The following is a 15,553-nucleotide window of genomic DNA, read 5'->3' as shown; positions in this document are numbered from 1 at the left end:
TGTGATCACTATCTCCAAAATGCTCTCCTACTGAGAGACCTGACACCTGACCAGGTTCATTTCCCAATACCAGATCAAGTACAGCCTCTCCTCTTGTAGGCTTATCTACATACTGTTTTAAGAAACATTCCTGAATACACCTAACAAACTCCACCCCATCTAAACCCCTCACTCTAGGGAGATGCCAATCAATTTTTGGGAAATTAAAATCTCCCACCACAACAACCCTGTTGTTCTTACTCCTTTCCAGAATCTCCCTATCTGCTCCTCGATGTCCCTGTTACTACTGGGTGGTCTATTAAAAAAAAACACCCAGGGGTGTTATTGACCCCTTCCTATTCCTAACTTCTACCCACAGAGACTCTGTAGACAGTCCCTCTGACTTCCCCCTTTTCTGCAGCCATGACACTATTTCTGATCAACAGTGCCGCGCCCCCACCTCTTTTGCCTCCCTCCTTGTCCTTTCTGAAATACCTAAAGCCTGGCAGTAGAAATAACCATTCCAACCCCTGCACCATCCAAGTCTCTGTATTGGCCACAACATCATAACTCCAAGTGCTGACCACGCTCTGAGCTCATCTGCTTTATTCATGATATTCCTTGCATTAAAATAGACACATCTCAAACCGTCGGACTGAGCTCGTCCCTTCTCTATCACCTGCCTATCCTCCCTCTCGCACTGTCTACAAGCTTTCTCTATTTTATTAACATTATGGTTCACAGTTTTATACTGGTGAGAATTGGGTAAAAAATGTTTTACTTCTTAAAAATTGAAAAATGACAAAGTTCATCCCCAAATTTGAAATCATTGAATAATCTGTACTTTGTATCTGAACATACGCTTCCAATTTAAAATTAAGTCATATTCTGCAGAGCTAGTGGTGTTCAGAAATTTTTGACATCTACTTGATTTAGTGAGTTCTTTTTTCAATTCCCTTCAAGTCTGTTGATATGGAAGCTCAGAGAGATACGGGATGAAAACATAACTTTCTGCTCACGGAGTCTGTGTTGACCATCAGCCATCCATTTAAGTTAACCCTACATAAATCCCATTTTTTATTCTCCCAACACTTTTTCACAAACTACACCCAGATTTGTGAGAACATATAAGGAAACCCGGGCAGTCAAAGAGAGAGCATGTAAACTCCACAGACAAACCTTCATCTCTGGAACTGTGTGGCAGCATCTCTACCATCTGTTCTACTGTCCTGCCCATATCTTGTAATGTTAGCTGATCATCCAGTGACAAATAATGCCACTACACTTATTGACAAGGTGTTTTCTCCCTGGAACTCTGAGTGTGTGTGTTTTTTTATGACTATTTTTTAACGGTGAGCTTGGCCTTTTTACACGGAAAAGTTCCATTAGCAAAACACATCTCCTCAAGTCACTGATAGATACCATTCTTGAAGCTGGTGGAATACTAATAAAACCAATTGTTCTCAATACTAAAATTGAAAACTGGGTAAGTGTATATAGTTGGTGCATTTGTTATCATGCCTATACATCTATTATTGGCCAATCTCTCTGGGTTTTATTCAAGGATGGCATTCCAAGACTGGTGTGAACTCTTCACCAATGTAATTGCTTGTCGGCTGATAAACACGTCTTTATGGAGTATCCACAAGACCTGGGATGAGGTAATACTACGCGGGGCCTGGAAAAGACATGAAGATCCATTCTTGAACCGTGCCGGAGGATGTACAAATTATCTGGACACTTTCCTGCAAAATCCCCAGGTGGGAATATTCCAGTTGCTGTCTTGTGAAAGCTTGCAGGATAGATGATATAAGAGCCTGTTTTTTTGATAGAATAGTGATTCCCTCTTGTCTGAGGGATAATACCAGTTGAACTCACTGATAACATTGGTTATAGACCAGGGGCTCTCAACTGTTTTTTATGCCATGGATCATTTTAAGTGAGGGTGTGTGGACACGGGTTGGGGACCCCTGCTATGGACACTCAGGTCTAGGAATGGATTAATTTGATGATTTAGTGATGGCTTTCAGCACTGATTTGGTTTCTAACTTCCTCTATCTCTATTCTCCGTTACTGTTTCCCTCCCCTCCCCACCTACCACGTCACTACCGTACCCTCGCTCCCCTATCACTGACACTTACACACAGCCATTTTCCTTTAAGAGTTTGCTACTAGTGCAGTGTGTGACTCTGCCCTTGTGTAAAGCTGATATTAGAGGAATTTTTCACAATGAAAGTATGTTTCCTTAACTATGGAAGGAACTTGATCACAACCAAGATATTTGTTGATGTGTCAATATGTTATTTCTAAGCCTGGATTTCAGTCCTCTGTAGGGGAGGAAGTGAAACCAGATTGATTAAACATATTTGGTGCCTGACAGGGAAATGTGATTTATTTCCAAAAGCTAATGAAGGAAAAAAATCTGTTTTAAATATTGTCCAGTCCTGAGATTTAAGTTTACCTTTAATTCTCTAGAAGATCCAACTGAATAAATAGACATGAATTCTCCATTGCCTTATTTATTGACCTTTTGAGCATCCCCAGATCTCAGCAATTGCAAACTCTCTGGGGCTTGCCATACTCATTAAAAGCAGCATCCATTATCAAGGACCCCCATCTTGCAGGCCTTGCTCTCTTCTTGCTGCTGCCTTTAGGAAGGAGGTACAGGAGCCTTGGGTCTCACACCACCTGGTTCAGGAACAGTTACTGCCCTTCAGTCATCAGACTCCTGAACCAGAGTGGGTAACTTCACTCACCTCAACAATGACCTGGTTCCATAACCTATGAACTCACTCTCAAGGACTCTACAACTCCTTTCTCAGCATTATTTAGTGACCTACGGCACTTATGCAGTATTTATTTATTTATATAGTTTGTCTTCTTTCACACATTGTTTGTCAATCATTGTGTGTAGTTTTATTGATTCTATTGTATTCCTCTACTGTGAATGTGTGCAAGAAATTGAATCTCACAGCAGTATTTGAATATGTTGAGATATATGTACTTTGATAATAAATTTGCTTTGCACTTATTCACCTGCCTTCTGTTTATTCTCCTGATAGATTTGTCTACCAATTCGCACATTCTGAAATTTTCTCCCTAAATCATAACCCCTGTGCTCAGGAAAAGGAATATACATTTACAAAACAGTATTCATTAACTCAGTTTATCTTTGAGTGTTTTACACAGCAGAAATTTCCTTTTCCACAGATTCAACAATCCACAATCCCATCTATCCTATTGCCCCTCAGTGTCTCGATATTCCCTTGTTTCTCACATTCCTCTCAATTCTCCCTGAATCTCTTGCTGCATACTTGTACTAGTGGCAATTTATGGAAGTGTTTCCTTTCTCCTTTGCACAGTATGTCTTTGACGTGATGAAGGAGGAGGACGAGGTTCTTATTTCACTGCAGCAGCGAGACAAACGCATCCACAAGATGGAAGGAAAGGGCATGAACTTGATCATCGGTTTCAGCATCTTCCAGGTAAATCCAATGGGGATGACTTTTGTCGCAGGTAACAAGACCTACAGACAGGAGCTCTGGAACTTGGAAGCTCTGAATTTATTCCCATGATAGAAACATAGACAACCTACAGCACAATACAAGCCCTTCGGCCCACAAAGTTATGCCAAACATGTCCCTACCTTAGAAATTACTAGGCTTACCCATAGCCCTCTATTTTACTAAGCTCCATGTACCTATCTAAAAGCCTCATAAAAGACTCTATCATATCCGCCTCCACCACTGTGGCCGGGAGCCCATTCCACGCACTCACCACTCTGAGTAATAAAAACTTACCCCTGACATCTCCTCTGTACCTTCTCCCCAGCACCTTAAACCTCTGTCCTCTTGTGGCAACCATTTCAGCTCTGGGGGAAAAAGCCTTTGACTATCCACATGATCAATGCCTCTCATCATCTTGTACACCTCCATCAGGTCACCTCTCATCCTCCATCGCTCAAAAGAGAAAAGGCTGAGTTCACTCAACCTATTCTCATAAGGCATGCTCCCCAATCCAGGCAACATCCTTGTAAATCTCCTCTGCACCCTTTCTATGGCTTTCACATCCTTCCTGTAGTGAGGCGACCAGAGCTGAGCACAGTACTCCAAGTGGGGTCTGACTAGGGTCCCACATAGCTGCAATATTACCTCTCGGCTCCTAAATTGAATTCCACGATTGATGAAGGCCAATACACCATACACCTTCTTAACGACAGAGCCAACCTGTACAGCTGCTTTGAGCGTCCTATGGACTCGGACCCCAAGATCCCTCTGATCCTCCACACTGCCAAGAGTTTTACCATTAATACTATATTCTACCATCATATTTGACCTACCAAAATGAACCACTTCACACTTATCTGGGTTGAACTCCATCTGCCACTTCTCAGCCGAGTTTTGCATCATATCAATGTCCCATTGTAACCTCTGACAGCCCTCCACACTATCCACAACACCTCCAACCTTTGTGTCAGCAGCAAACTTACAAACCCATCTTTCCGCTTCCTCATCCAGGTCATTTATAAAAATCACAAAGAGTAAGGGTCCCAGAACAGTTCCCTGAGCACTCCACTGGTGACTGACCTCCATGCAGAATATGACCCATCTACAACCACTCCTTGCCTTCTGTTGGCAAGCCATTTCTGGATCCACAAAGCAATGTCCCTTGGATCCCATGCCTCCTTACTTTCTTAATAAGCCTTGCATGGGGTACCTTATCAAATGCCTTGCTGAAATCCATATACACTATATCCACTGCTCTTCCTTCAACAATGTATTTAGTCACATCCTCAAAAACTTCAATCAGGCTCGTAGGGCCTGCCCTGCCCTTGACAAAGCAATGCTGACTAATCCTAATCATATTATACTTCGCCAAATGTTCATAAATCCTGCCTCTCAGGACCTTCTCCATCAACTTACCAACCACTGAGATAAGACTCACTGGTCTATAATTTCCTGGGCTATCTCTACTCCCTTTCCTGAATACAGGAACAACATCCACAACCCTCCAATCCTCCGGAACCTCTCCCATCCCCATTGATGATGCAAAGATCATCGCCAGGGGTTCAGCAATCTCCTCCCTTGCCTCCCACAGTAGCCTGGGGTACATTTTGTCCGATCCCGGTGACTTATCCAACTTGATACTTTCCAAAAGCTCCAGCACATCCTCTTTCTTAATATCTACATGCTCAAGCTTTTCAGTCTGCTGCAAGTCATCACTACAATCACCAAGATCCTTTTCCATAGTAAATACTTAAGTATTCATTAAGTACCTCTGCTATTTCCTCTGGTTCCTTACACACTTTCCCACTGTCACACTTGATAGGTCCTATTCTTTCACGTCTTATCCTCTTGCCCTTCACATACTTGTAGAATGCCTTAGGGTTTTCCTTAATTCTGCCCGGCAAGGCTTTCTCATGGCCCCTTCTGGCTCTCCTAATTTCCTTCTTAAACTCCTTCCTAGTAGCCTTATAATCTTCTAGATCTCTAACATTACCTGGCTCTCTGACCTTCTGTAAGCTTTTCTTTTCTTCTTGACTAGATTTAATACAGCCTTTGTACACCATGATTCCTGTACCCTACCATAACTTCCCTGTCTCATTGGAATGTACCTATACAGAACTGTACACAAACATCCCCTGAATATTTGCCACATTTCTTCCGTACTTTTCCCTGAGAACATCTGTTTCCAATTTAAGCCTCCAATTTCCTGCCTGATAGCCTCATAATTCCCCTTACTCCAATTAAATGCTTTTCTAACTTGTCTGTTCCTATCTCTCTCCAATGCTATTGTAAAGGAGATAGAATTATGATCACTATCTCCAAAATGCTCTCCCACTGAGAGATCTGACACCTGACCGGGTTCATTTCCCAATACCAAATCAAGCACAGCTTCTCCTCTTGTAGGCTTATCTACATATTGCATCAAGAAACCTTCCCGGACACACCTAACAAACTCCACCTCATTTAACCCCCTTGATCCAGAGAGATGCCAATCGATATTTGGGAAATTAAATCTCCCATCATGACATCTCTGTTATTATTACACCTTTCCAGGATCTGTTTCCCTATCTGCTCCTCGATATCCCTGTTACTATTGAGCAGCCTATGAAAAAAACACCCAATAAAGTTATTGACCCTTTCCTGTTCCTAATCTCCACCCATAGAGACTCGGTAGACAATCCCTCCATGGCGTCCACCTTTTCTGCAGTCGTGACACTATCTCTGATCAACAGTGCCACACCCCCACCTCTTTTGCCTCTCTCCTGTCCTTTCTGAAATGCTAAAACCCGGCACTTGAAGTAACTATTCCTGTCCCTGTGCCATCCAAGTCTCTGTAATGGCCACCACATCATAGCTCCAAGTACTGATCCACAGTCTAAGCTCATCTGCTTTGTTCACAACACTCCTTGCATTAAAATAGACACATCTCAAGCCTTCGATCTGAGTGCGTCCATTCTCTATCACCTGTCCATCCTCCCTCTCACACTGTCTACAAGCTTTCTCTATTTGTGAGCCAACCTCCGTTTCCCCAGTCTCTTCAGTTTGGTTCCCACCCCCAACAATTCTAGTTTAAACACTCCCCAGTAGCCTTAGCTAACCTCCCCACCAGGATTTTGGTCCCCCTAGGATTCAAGTGCAACCCATCCTTTTTGTACAGGTCACACTGCCCCAAAAGAGGTCCCAATGATCCAGAAATCTGAATCCCTGCCCCGTGCTCCAATCCCTCAGCCACGCATTTATCCTCCACCTCATTCTACCCCTAATCTCACTGTCGCGTGGCACAGGCAGTAATCCCGAGATTACTACCTCTGTGGTCTTGCTCCTCAACTTCCTTCCTAACTCCCTGTAATCTTCAGGACCTCTTCCTTTTTCCTATCTATATCATCGGTACCAGTATGTACCATGACCTCTGGCTGTTCTCCCTCCCACCACAGGATATCTTGGATGCGATCAGAAACATCCCAGACCCTGGCACCTGGGAGTCAAACTACCATCGAGTTTCTTTCCTGCGTCCACAGAATTGTCTGTCCGATCCCCTGACTATAGAGTCCCCTATCACTGCTGCCTTCCTCTTCCCTTCCCTACCCTTCTGAGCCACAGAGCCAGACTCTGCCCCGGAGGCACGGCCATTGTTGCTTCCCCCAGGTAGGCTGTCCCCCCCGCCGCCCCAACAGTACTCAAGCAGGGATACTTATTGTCAAGGGGTACCGCCACAGGGGTACTCTCTAGTACCTGACTCTTCCCCTTCCCCCTCCTGACTGTGACCGACCTGTCTGTCTCCCGTGGCCCAGGTGTGACCACCTGCCTGTAACTCCTGTCTATCACCTCCTCGCTCTCCCTGACCAGGCGAAGGTCATCGAGCTGCATCTCCTGTTCCCTAACTCCGTCCCTCAGAAGCTGCAGCTCGACACACCTGGTGCAAATATGGCCGTCCAGGAGACTGGGAGACTCCCCACATCTGACACAGCGCACAGAAAACTGGCCTCACACACATACTTCCTACCTCACCTCACCTCGTTGATTTTCAAAACAAGAGATTCTGCCGATGCTGGTAATCCAGAGCAACACGCACAAAATTCTAGAGGAACTCAGAAGGTCATACAATATCCTCCCTCTTTCCTTCCAGTCCTGATGAAGGGTCTCAGCTTGAAACGTTGAATGTTCATTCCTCTTCATAGGTGCTGCCTGACCTGCTGAACTCCTCCAGCATTTTGTGTGTGTTGCTCTAAATTTACAGCATCTGCAGAACCTCTTGTGTTTATGATTTGCTGCTCCTTTACAAAGTCCCTTTGGGGTACTGTATGCCTACCCTAAAGAAGTTTAAATCTTCTCTCCATTCTTTCCCTTACCTTTTGAGTCCTCATGAAGGGTCTTGGCCCGAAAAGTTGACTGTTTATTCCTCTCCATAGATGTTGCCTGACCTGTGAGTTCCTCCAGCATTTGATATGCGTTGCCCATAAAATTAAGCTTTACTTCATCCTATTCAGTTGTTTTAAAGACCATATAGGTGAGCCTATTACAAACGTCAGCCACAAAATTCCACTGGTCCCAGCTAGGACCTTGTATCAGTTCTATTCTACTTGCCAACATTCTGTTTGTGTCTGTAAGGTGCATGACCCTGCTGCCCTCATCCAAAAGTACCACGTAACTTCTCCCCATTGGCTGGTCCCTAAAAGCTGAAAAACAGTATCCTACCACTTATCAGCTGAACAATCAGGGGGAATGGTTTAGAAACAAGGCACAGGTCACTGGACCCAGAGAAGATAATCTTTTTTTTAAAGTGAATCAACCATACAAGCAAACCAACTCATAAAATCCCTCAATCCATGCACCTCTCCAGAAGTAAGCCACTCAAATTTGTTTGCACATGATCTCTTCAAAAGTTTCCCTTGACAATTTATTTCACAACTGAGGTAAATTTGTGCACCACACACTCTACCTTTAGAACCTGACCTTTCTGAGGATGGGACTGTACGTGGTGACAAGAATATATCAGTATATCAAATTATAAGACCTGTAATACCAGAATTTCTTTTAAAGTAGCAATATACTTTAAACTTTTCTTGGCCATAAACCTCACTGCTTTTATTTCAAGGTGGAACTTAACCGAGAGTACAGACTGCACAGTTTCTTTAAGAAAGTAGCAGCATCAGATTACAGTGCAAATCGGAGTATTTTCCTGCGAAATGACCTGAAGAAAGGACGCTATGTCATTATTCCAACTACGTTGGAGCCAAGTAAAGAGGGTGATTTTCTGCTGAGGGTCTATACAGACAAGACTTCTGGATGCAGGTATTCTCTAGGAACCTGGAGATAAATTCAACTCTTTTTAAAACCTTATGAGAAATCTTAGTTGCTACTAATTGTGTATTTGTAAATGTCTACTCCTTTAGATAGTTTAACTAAGCTAGACATCAAGGACAGTTGCAACCAACAGAAGTCATAAAACAACTTAAGTAAACCAAACCGGGCACCAAACACAATGAGATGCAGTTATTGCCTATACAGGTCCTGTAAAGTGCAGCATTGTCGTCTCACGCAATTGGTGCTGAAATCTTCCTGATTCTGGTCATGGGCTTCTTTTGCAAGCTTCTTTGTTATTTCACTTCTGATAACGTTATGATTTCTTCCAGTGGGAAAATTAAATATTGTTAAATTAAGCCACACTTCTAAGCCACACCTTAAATATCATTAAATATGGTTAAATATTGTTGGGTAGAGATCTCTGTTGTATGTGCCAAATATATGATGCTCTATTCACCTTGAACTACATTTCTGGAGCACCAGATATCGCTCGTTCTCTACGGTGTCAGATGCTGAGGAGTGTCATGATACTGTGGCATTGATAGAGTGCAAGTGTCTTTTTCCCCCACAGTGAAAATTTCAATCACTAGTCATGGATTACGGTGAGAGGGGGAAACTTTAAAGGAGATTTGAGGCAAATTGATTTTTACAGAGTGGGAGATGCCTGGGACTCTTTACTAGGGAGATGACAGAAATAGATATAGTATTTGAGAGACATTTAAACAGGCACATGAGCAGGCAGGTCCTGGAGGTTTATAGAACACATGCTGATAGTTTGGATCAGTTAAAATTGACTGCTCAGACATTGTGGGCTGAAACCTAAATGACGAGACAGGCACATATTCCTGTCTTGTACTATTTAATGTCCTATGTAAGAACAGTTCCAGTGACCCAGAATACAGGAGGGGAGTCCAGTCAACAAAATAGATATTACATTGTGGATTTCAGATGTATAAGGAAGAATGAATAACTACCTCACTAAGTTCTGTTAATCTATGTGGGGAAAAGCACTTCTAACTTTTCCCTTTATTCTTCTATTAATAATCTCAAAACAATGCTTTATTATTCCAATTTATCAAAAAGCCTGTATTTTTAATAACCCTAATTGTTAAGCTGACCTCTATTTGTTCCTTTGAATCAGAATGAGGTTTATTATCACTGAAATTTATTGTTTTGCAGCAATAGTGTAGTGCAATACATAAAATTACCATAAATTACAATAATAAACAAATACATTGTATAAAAAGAGCAAAATTATGAGGCAAGGTTCATGGACTATTCAGAAAACTGATGACAGAAGCAAGAAGCTGTTCCTAAAACATTGAGGTGTTCCCTTCGATTCATAATGATTTAATCCCTTTACATAATGAGCAGAAACTTAGAAATGAGATAGGCACATATTCTGCATGAGTTGCGCAGTTTTCTATTGATTCAAATATCTTAAGGAAGCCAGTGTCTTCTCATACATCTAGTACAACTAGGTTTCCACAGCAAAGAATCCTCTTCATGAATAAGATCCTTCATGCATGTGCTGTTCCTTTACGTGTCTAGAATGCAGCGAATTCTGCTTAAATGGGCCATCGGTTAATTGGGGCAGGCATTTATTTGGGACAAGTCCGAAAGAACAGAAACTAAATCAAGATAATAGCCAGGGTTCCTTTCATTTATTTAGGACACTATACCACTGTTGCCAAACAATTTCTAACTAGCATCAGGTGTGTGCACTTCTATTGCCGTTAGATGCTACACCATGCTTAAGGTGATCTTTTCTTACATAACGTCAGTTGCATGTTTGTGTTCAAAAAGCAGTGATTTTTGTCACTGATAGTTGGTGAGGCAATTCGGGACTGTTTTGTTTATCGCAGTTTCAAACATTCGGGCTTGGAGATGGCAGAAATGCCGGTAATTAAAATGAAATAATTTCACTATTTCAGTAAGCTAGGAATAACAAAAGTAATGACAATCATCTTGAATGTTACAATGAAAATGAAGATTTGGAGGATATAATCATCTAAAGTATTATAGAAAGGTAGCCCATTATCTGCTCTAGGTAATCCATTACCTGCTTATTTGTTACCTGCATTACCTGTGTTCATTTCAGTCAGTTGAAAGAACACGGCAGATGAATTCCTCTGTCGATAACTATTAGGAACTAAATACACAATTTTATAGTACTATAGAGGAATTATTTCTAATTTGTTCTGTTTTCATTAAAATACATTAATTGTTTCTCAGTCAAACTGCAGTCTGTCTTTTTTTCTACTTTTTAATTATTTCCATGAAACTTCAGCTAACTGCGGTAGCTGCTTAATTGGGCTAAAATGTACTGGTCCTGGTGCGTCCCAATTAACAGGAATCCACTATATTCTATATTACACATGGATAACTAAAGTCAATGCTGCTCTGCTATTAATCCTGAGAATTAATTCTCACTCACTCAGACACTGAAGCTTGCAACAACACGCCCACTTGCTCTACCCCAGCACCAAAACTCATTGTATTTTATTTTTCCTGATCAGCTTCTTGCAGCTTAAGAAGCTGCTTAATGGCACGGCGTTAATTTTCATGAGTTTAACTAGTCATTCCCTCAGGAATTCAGACTGTTCTCTCAATTAAAACTCTGTTAAGCAGAAAAGTCCAAGATAATGTAATTCTTTATTGTGCATGATTAATTTTCAAATCCACAGATGCAAAATCCAATCAACGCAGTCTCCATATGCTCCCCATTACCTGGGGCATTTACAATGCAGTCACTGCCTCTGTTCCAGCCCAACATGATCTGTTAACTTCTCTCAGCAACAGATCATTAAATCAGTATTTTTTGCCATGCCTTTTGCTAGTAATGCACAGGAAAACAACACAACCAGTAGGATCCACATGTGTAGAAATAAATACCCTATACAGTATTGTGTGAATTTCAGCATGTTGAGTGTTCATAGGGCACAATAACCCAAGCCTGCTGGTTTAGCTAGAGGACTTGATTCCAGAGAGAAAATATGCAGACTATCCCTGCAGAGGTTTAATTTGCCAAGCTGGCTTGTTACATGTGTATGATGCTGGTTGTGCATTCTTCAGTTGGGTTCCTCCTGTTTAAGAAGATCCAGAATCTTAACGCCTTACAGCATGAAATCCACTTTAAAAAGCTGTGAGGCGGATAAAATGACATACTATTTGCTGGCAACTGAGGTTCAGGTGACTATGGGCTTGGTGTGATCCACCTGATTTTTGGCAAGAGCTTCAAAATTACTTTTTGATTGCAGAAATAAGCAGCAAATCTACCTATAAACTGAAGGGGAAATGAGCATGTTTTTCCACACACCAAGCTCATCCACATGGACTTACAGTGAATTGTTTTTGTTGAAATTTTGCTGTTTCAGTTCTCTAAGCTGAATATACAGTGTGCAGGACAATCTAATACTTTCCCAGTGGGGAAAATTTAAAAAAATCCTAATATCAATGAGTTAAGGAAAAATAAATCATAAATGAATTGCACTATTTTATTTGTGAAATATGCTGCTTTTTACAACTTTATAAATTTAATTAACAGTGGAGAAAATTGTGATGTGTTCCTGTGTGTAGCCTTTTCAATAGATCCCACCATATAGACAAAGCTGTAGTTTGCTTTTAATTACACCATTGACATGTTGTACATAGAACTTGGAAACTTACAGTACATTACAGACCCTTCAGCCCACAATGTCGTGACAACTGTGTAACCTACTCTAGAAACTGCCTAGAATTTCCCTACTGCATAGCCCTCTATTTTTCTAAGCTCCATGTACCAATCTAAGAGGCTTTTAAAAGACCCTGTTGTATCTGCTTCCACCACCACTACCAGCAGTGCATTCCACTCACCCACCACTCTCTGTGTGAAAAACGTATCCCTGACATCCTCTCGGTACCTATTGCCAAGCCCCCTTGTGTTAACCATTCCAACCCTGGGGAAAAAAGTCTCTGGCTATCCACATGATCAATGCCACTCATCATCTTGTACACCTCCATCAGGTCACCTCTCATCCTCTGTCACTCTAAGGAGAAAAGGCCACGTATACTCAACCTATTCTCATAAGGTACGCCCTCCAATTCAGAGAACGTTCTTGTAAAATGTCTGGTAAAATTCTTGGGCCTGGGGAAGAGGACTAAATGCCTTTGTTTAAATGAGATCCCCACCAACTGGAATGCCTCATTATTGTCCCAGGTTTGCAAGATGAGATTGACAGCGACAGTTATCTGTGAGTTCCAACATGGGCACATTCCTGTTACTAGTGCTGGAAGGAACTGATTGGAACTCATCAGCGCCACCAAAAGACATTTCACAGTACTACAACAAATTATGCTGCAGTAGAAGAATGACAGTTTAAATTGCCGAATGATTTATTAAAGTGGCAGACTTTGGGAATCACATAAATCTCAATAATTGTCTATGATTAAATTTTACAATTGAAATAGTGGAATCATTTTGCACAGAGGTTACACGTTCTCCCTGTGGCCACATGGCTTTCCTCTGGGAGCTCAGGTTCCACCACATTCCAAAGATGTACAAGTTAGGGTTAGTGGGTTATGGGCATGCTATGTTGGCACTGTAACCATGGCGACACCTGTAGACTGGGCTGGCCCCAGCACAATCTCTGGTCTGTGTTGGTCGTTGATGCAAAATGATCCATATTACTATCTGTTTTGATGTACATGTGACAAATGAAGCTAATCTAATCTAATTAGAGGGAGTCCTTTTGGCCCATCAAGACGGTGCTAGCTTATTCTAAGAACAGTCCACTTAGTCCCAGTCTCCTGTTCTTTCTACATCTTCCTGTTTTCCTCTTCCGGTCTTCTCCCGTCACTGTTTGATAGATAGATAGATAGATACTTTATTCATCCCCATGGGGAAATTCAACTTTTTTTCCAATGTCCCATACACTTGTTGTAGCAAAACTAATTACATACAATACTTAACTCAGTAAAAAAATATGATATGCATCTAAATCACCGTCTCAAAAAGCATTAATAATAGCTTTTAAAAAGTTCTTAAGTCCTGGCGGTAGAATTGTAAAGCCTAATGGCATTGGGGAGTATTGACCTCTTCATCCTGTCTGAGGAGCATTGCATCGATAGTAACCTGTCACTGAAACTGCTTCTCTGTCTCTGGATGGTGCTACGTAGAGGATGTTCAGAGTTATCCATAATTGACCGTAGCCTACTCAGCGCCCTTCACTCAGCTACCGATGTTAAACTCTCCAGTACTTTGCCCACGACAGAGCCCACCTTCCTTACCAGCTTATTAAGACGTGAGACTATTTGTAGACTATTATTCATTTCTTTCAAGTACCAGTGCATTATTTGAGTCTGTGTCTGTGTGTTTGTTTTTGCTTTCTTCTTGGGAATTTTCATTGCAGAGTTCAGCGTACACTTTGTGTACATTCCCTGTAACAGGATGGCTGCACTGGGAGTACTCTGGTTTGACAGATTCTTCAAAGTACACCTGATCTAAGGGAAAGACAGCAGCAGCCAAACCACAGCAAATGCCAGAGGAACTCAGCTGGTCAGGCAGCGTCTGTGGAAATGAATAAACAGTCGATGTATTGGCCTGAGAGCCTTCACCAGGTCTGTTCATCCATTTCCATTGATGCTGCCTCACCTGCGGAGCTCCTCCAACGTGAGTGTTGCGTCTAGCATCTGCAGAGTTTCTCATGTTTATGTGGAGCCAAACCATGTTTAATCTAACATTTTCATTTGTGATTTATATTTAATTTAATGTTTAAATCTACAACAGCATTTGTAACTCGAACAAGAACGGTTTTGACATACCTCGGTAGTTTTAACAGGAGTAATTATCTATTTTTCAAATCTGTTTCTGGCATATAACTTATTTTAGTTGGTTTTCTAAAGCAATCTTTACCAAGTCAGCTGTAATTGTAATGGACCGTGTAGGGTGAATGAGAAGCGGGGATGGTCAGAGCGAAAGAATATAGAGATAGTTTGAACGGACCTGGAAGGGGGATGGTGTGATGGAGATCCAGCATCCGTGAAGGAAGAGGCAGGGTGGAGCTCAAGTGAATTGTGTAGGGTGAAGCAAGTGGCAGGGCTGGGCCGAGTGAAGGAGCAACGAACCAAGGAACTGCAACAGTCATTTGCCACAGTTTAAAGCAGGAGAGTAAGGTAATTTGTAACGGGTGTGAAATGCGAGAAGGGATGGTCCCAGCAGGATGAAGCAGAAACGATGCAGGTAACTAGGACTGGTGTAGATCGCTCAAAGGCAGTGTGAATGAATTGGGTCAAAGGAGCTTTTTCCCTGCTGTATGACTCTATATGACTCAAGGTTTGCCTGCTCAATAAGGATTTTTTATCAGGATGGAACTCGAGCAGACCTGAAAAGATGATGGCCCAGTGGAAGGTGTTGGGTGAACCAGGGGCAGCGATGGACAGAGCAAAGGATAAACTAACCAAGGCACTATGCAGCAGTTAACTGGCCACAGGGAGAGCAGGGAGGTCGGAAATGGACCTGGCAACCCGAAGTGATGCAGAGCAGTGAATCAGCGTGCCGGGTATGGGGGAGGGAGAATGAAAGCAGGATGAGAAAGCAGAGTGAAGTGAGAGGGAACCTCACACTGCACAGAGGGAGCAGGAGGAGGGCAGGAGGGCAGAAGCATAGAGGCAGTGGATGATCCAGAATAAATGTAGCAAATCTGGTGCGGATCAGCAGGATGGAGCTCGAGCTGAAGAAAGGGTAATGTTCAAACGGACTGTGTAGGATGAACCAGGAGCAGAGA

The 15,553-nt window shown here is 42.2% G+C and overlaps 1 protein-coding gene across 1 annotated transcript in view; it reads left to right on the top strand.

Annotated features, from left to right (window-relative positions):
- LOC140734254 (calpain-5-like) overlaps positions 1-15,553 on the top strand; it is a 182,048-nt gene that overhangs the window by 146,854 nt on the left and 19,641 nt on the right. The window contains exons 8-10 of the mRNA XM_073057976.1: positions 1,544-1,739; positions 3,342-3,464; positions 8,581-8,777. Coding sequence (XP_072914077.1) covers positions 1,544-1,739; positions 3,342-3,464; positions 8,581-8,777 — 516 coding nt within the window. The remainder of the gene's footprint in view (positions 1-1,543; positions 1,740-3,341; positions 3,465-8,580; positions 8,778-15,553) is intronic.

Source organism: Hemitrygon akajei, chromosome 10 (genome assembly GCF_048418815.1).
Source record: "Hemitrygon akajei chromosome 10, sHemAka1.3, whole genome shotgun sequence".
In the NCBI taxonomy this organism is placed as follows: Eukaryota; Metazoa; Chordata; class Chondrichthyes; order Myliobatiformes; family Dasyatidae; genus Hemitrygon; species Hemitrygon akajei.
Note: the sequence above shows the minus strand (reverse complement) of the source record. Positions and strands in the feature narration are given on the sequence as shown.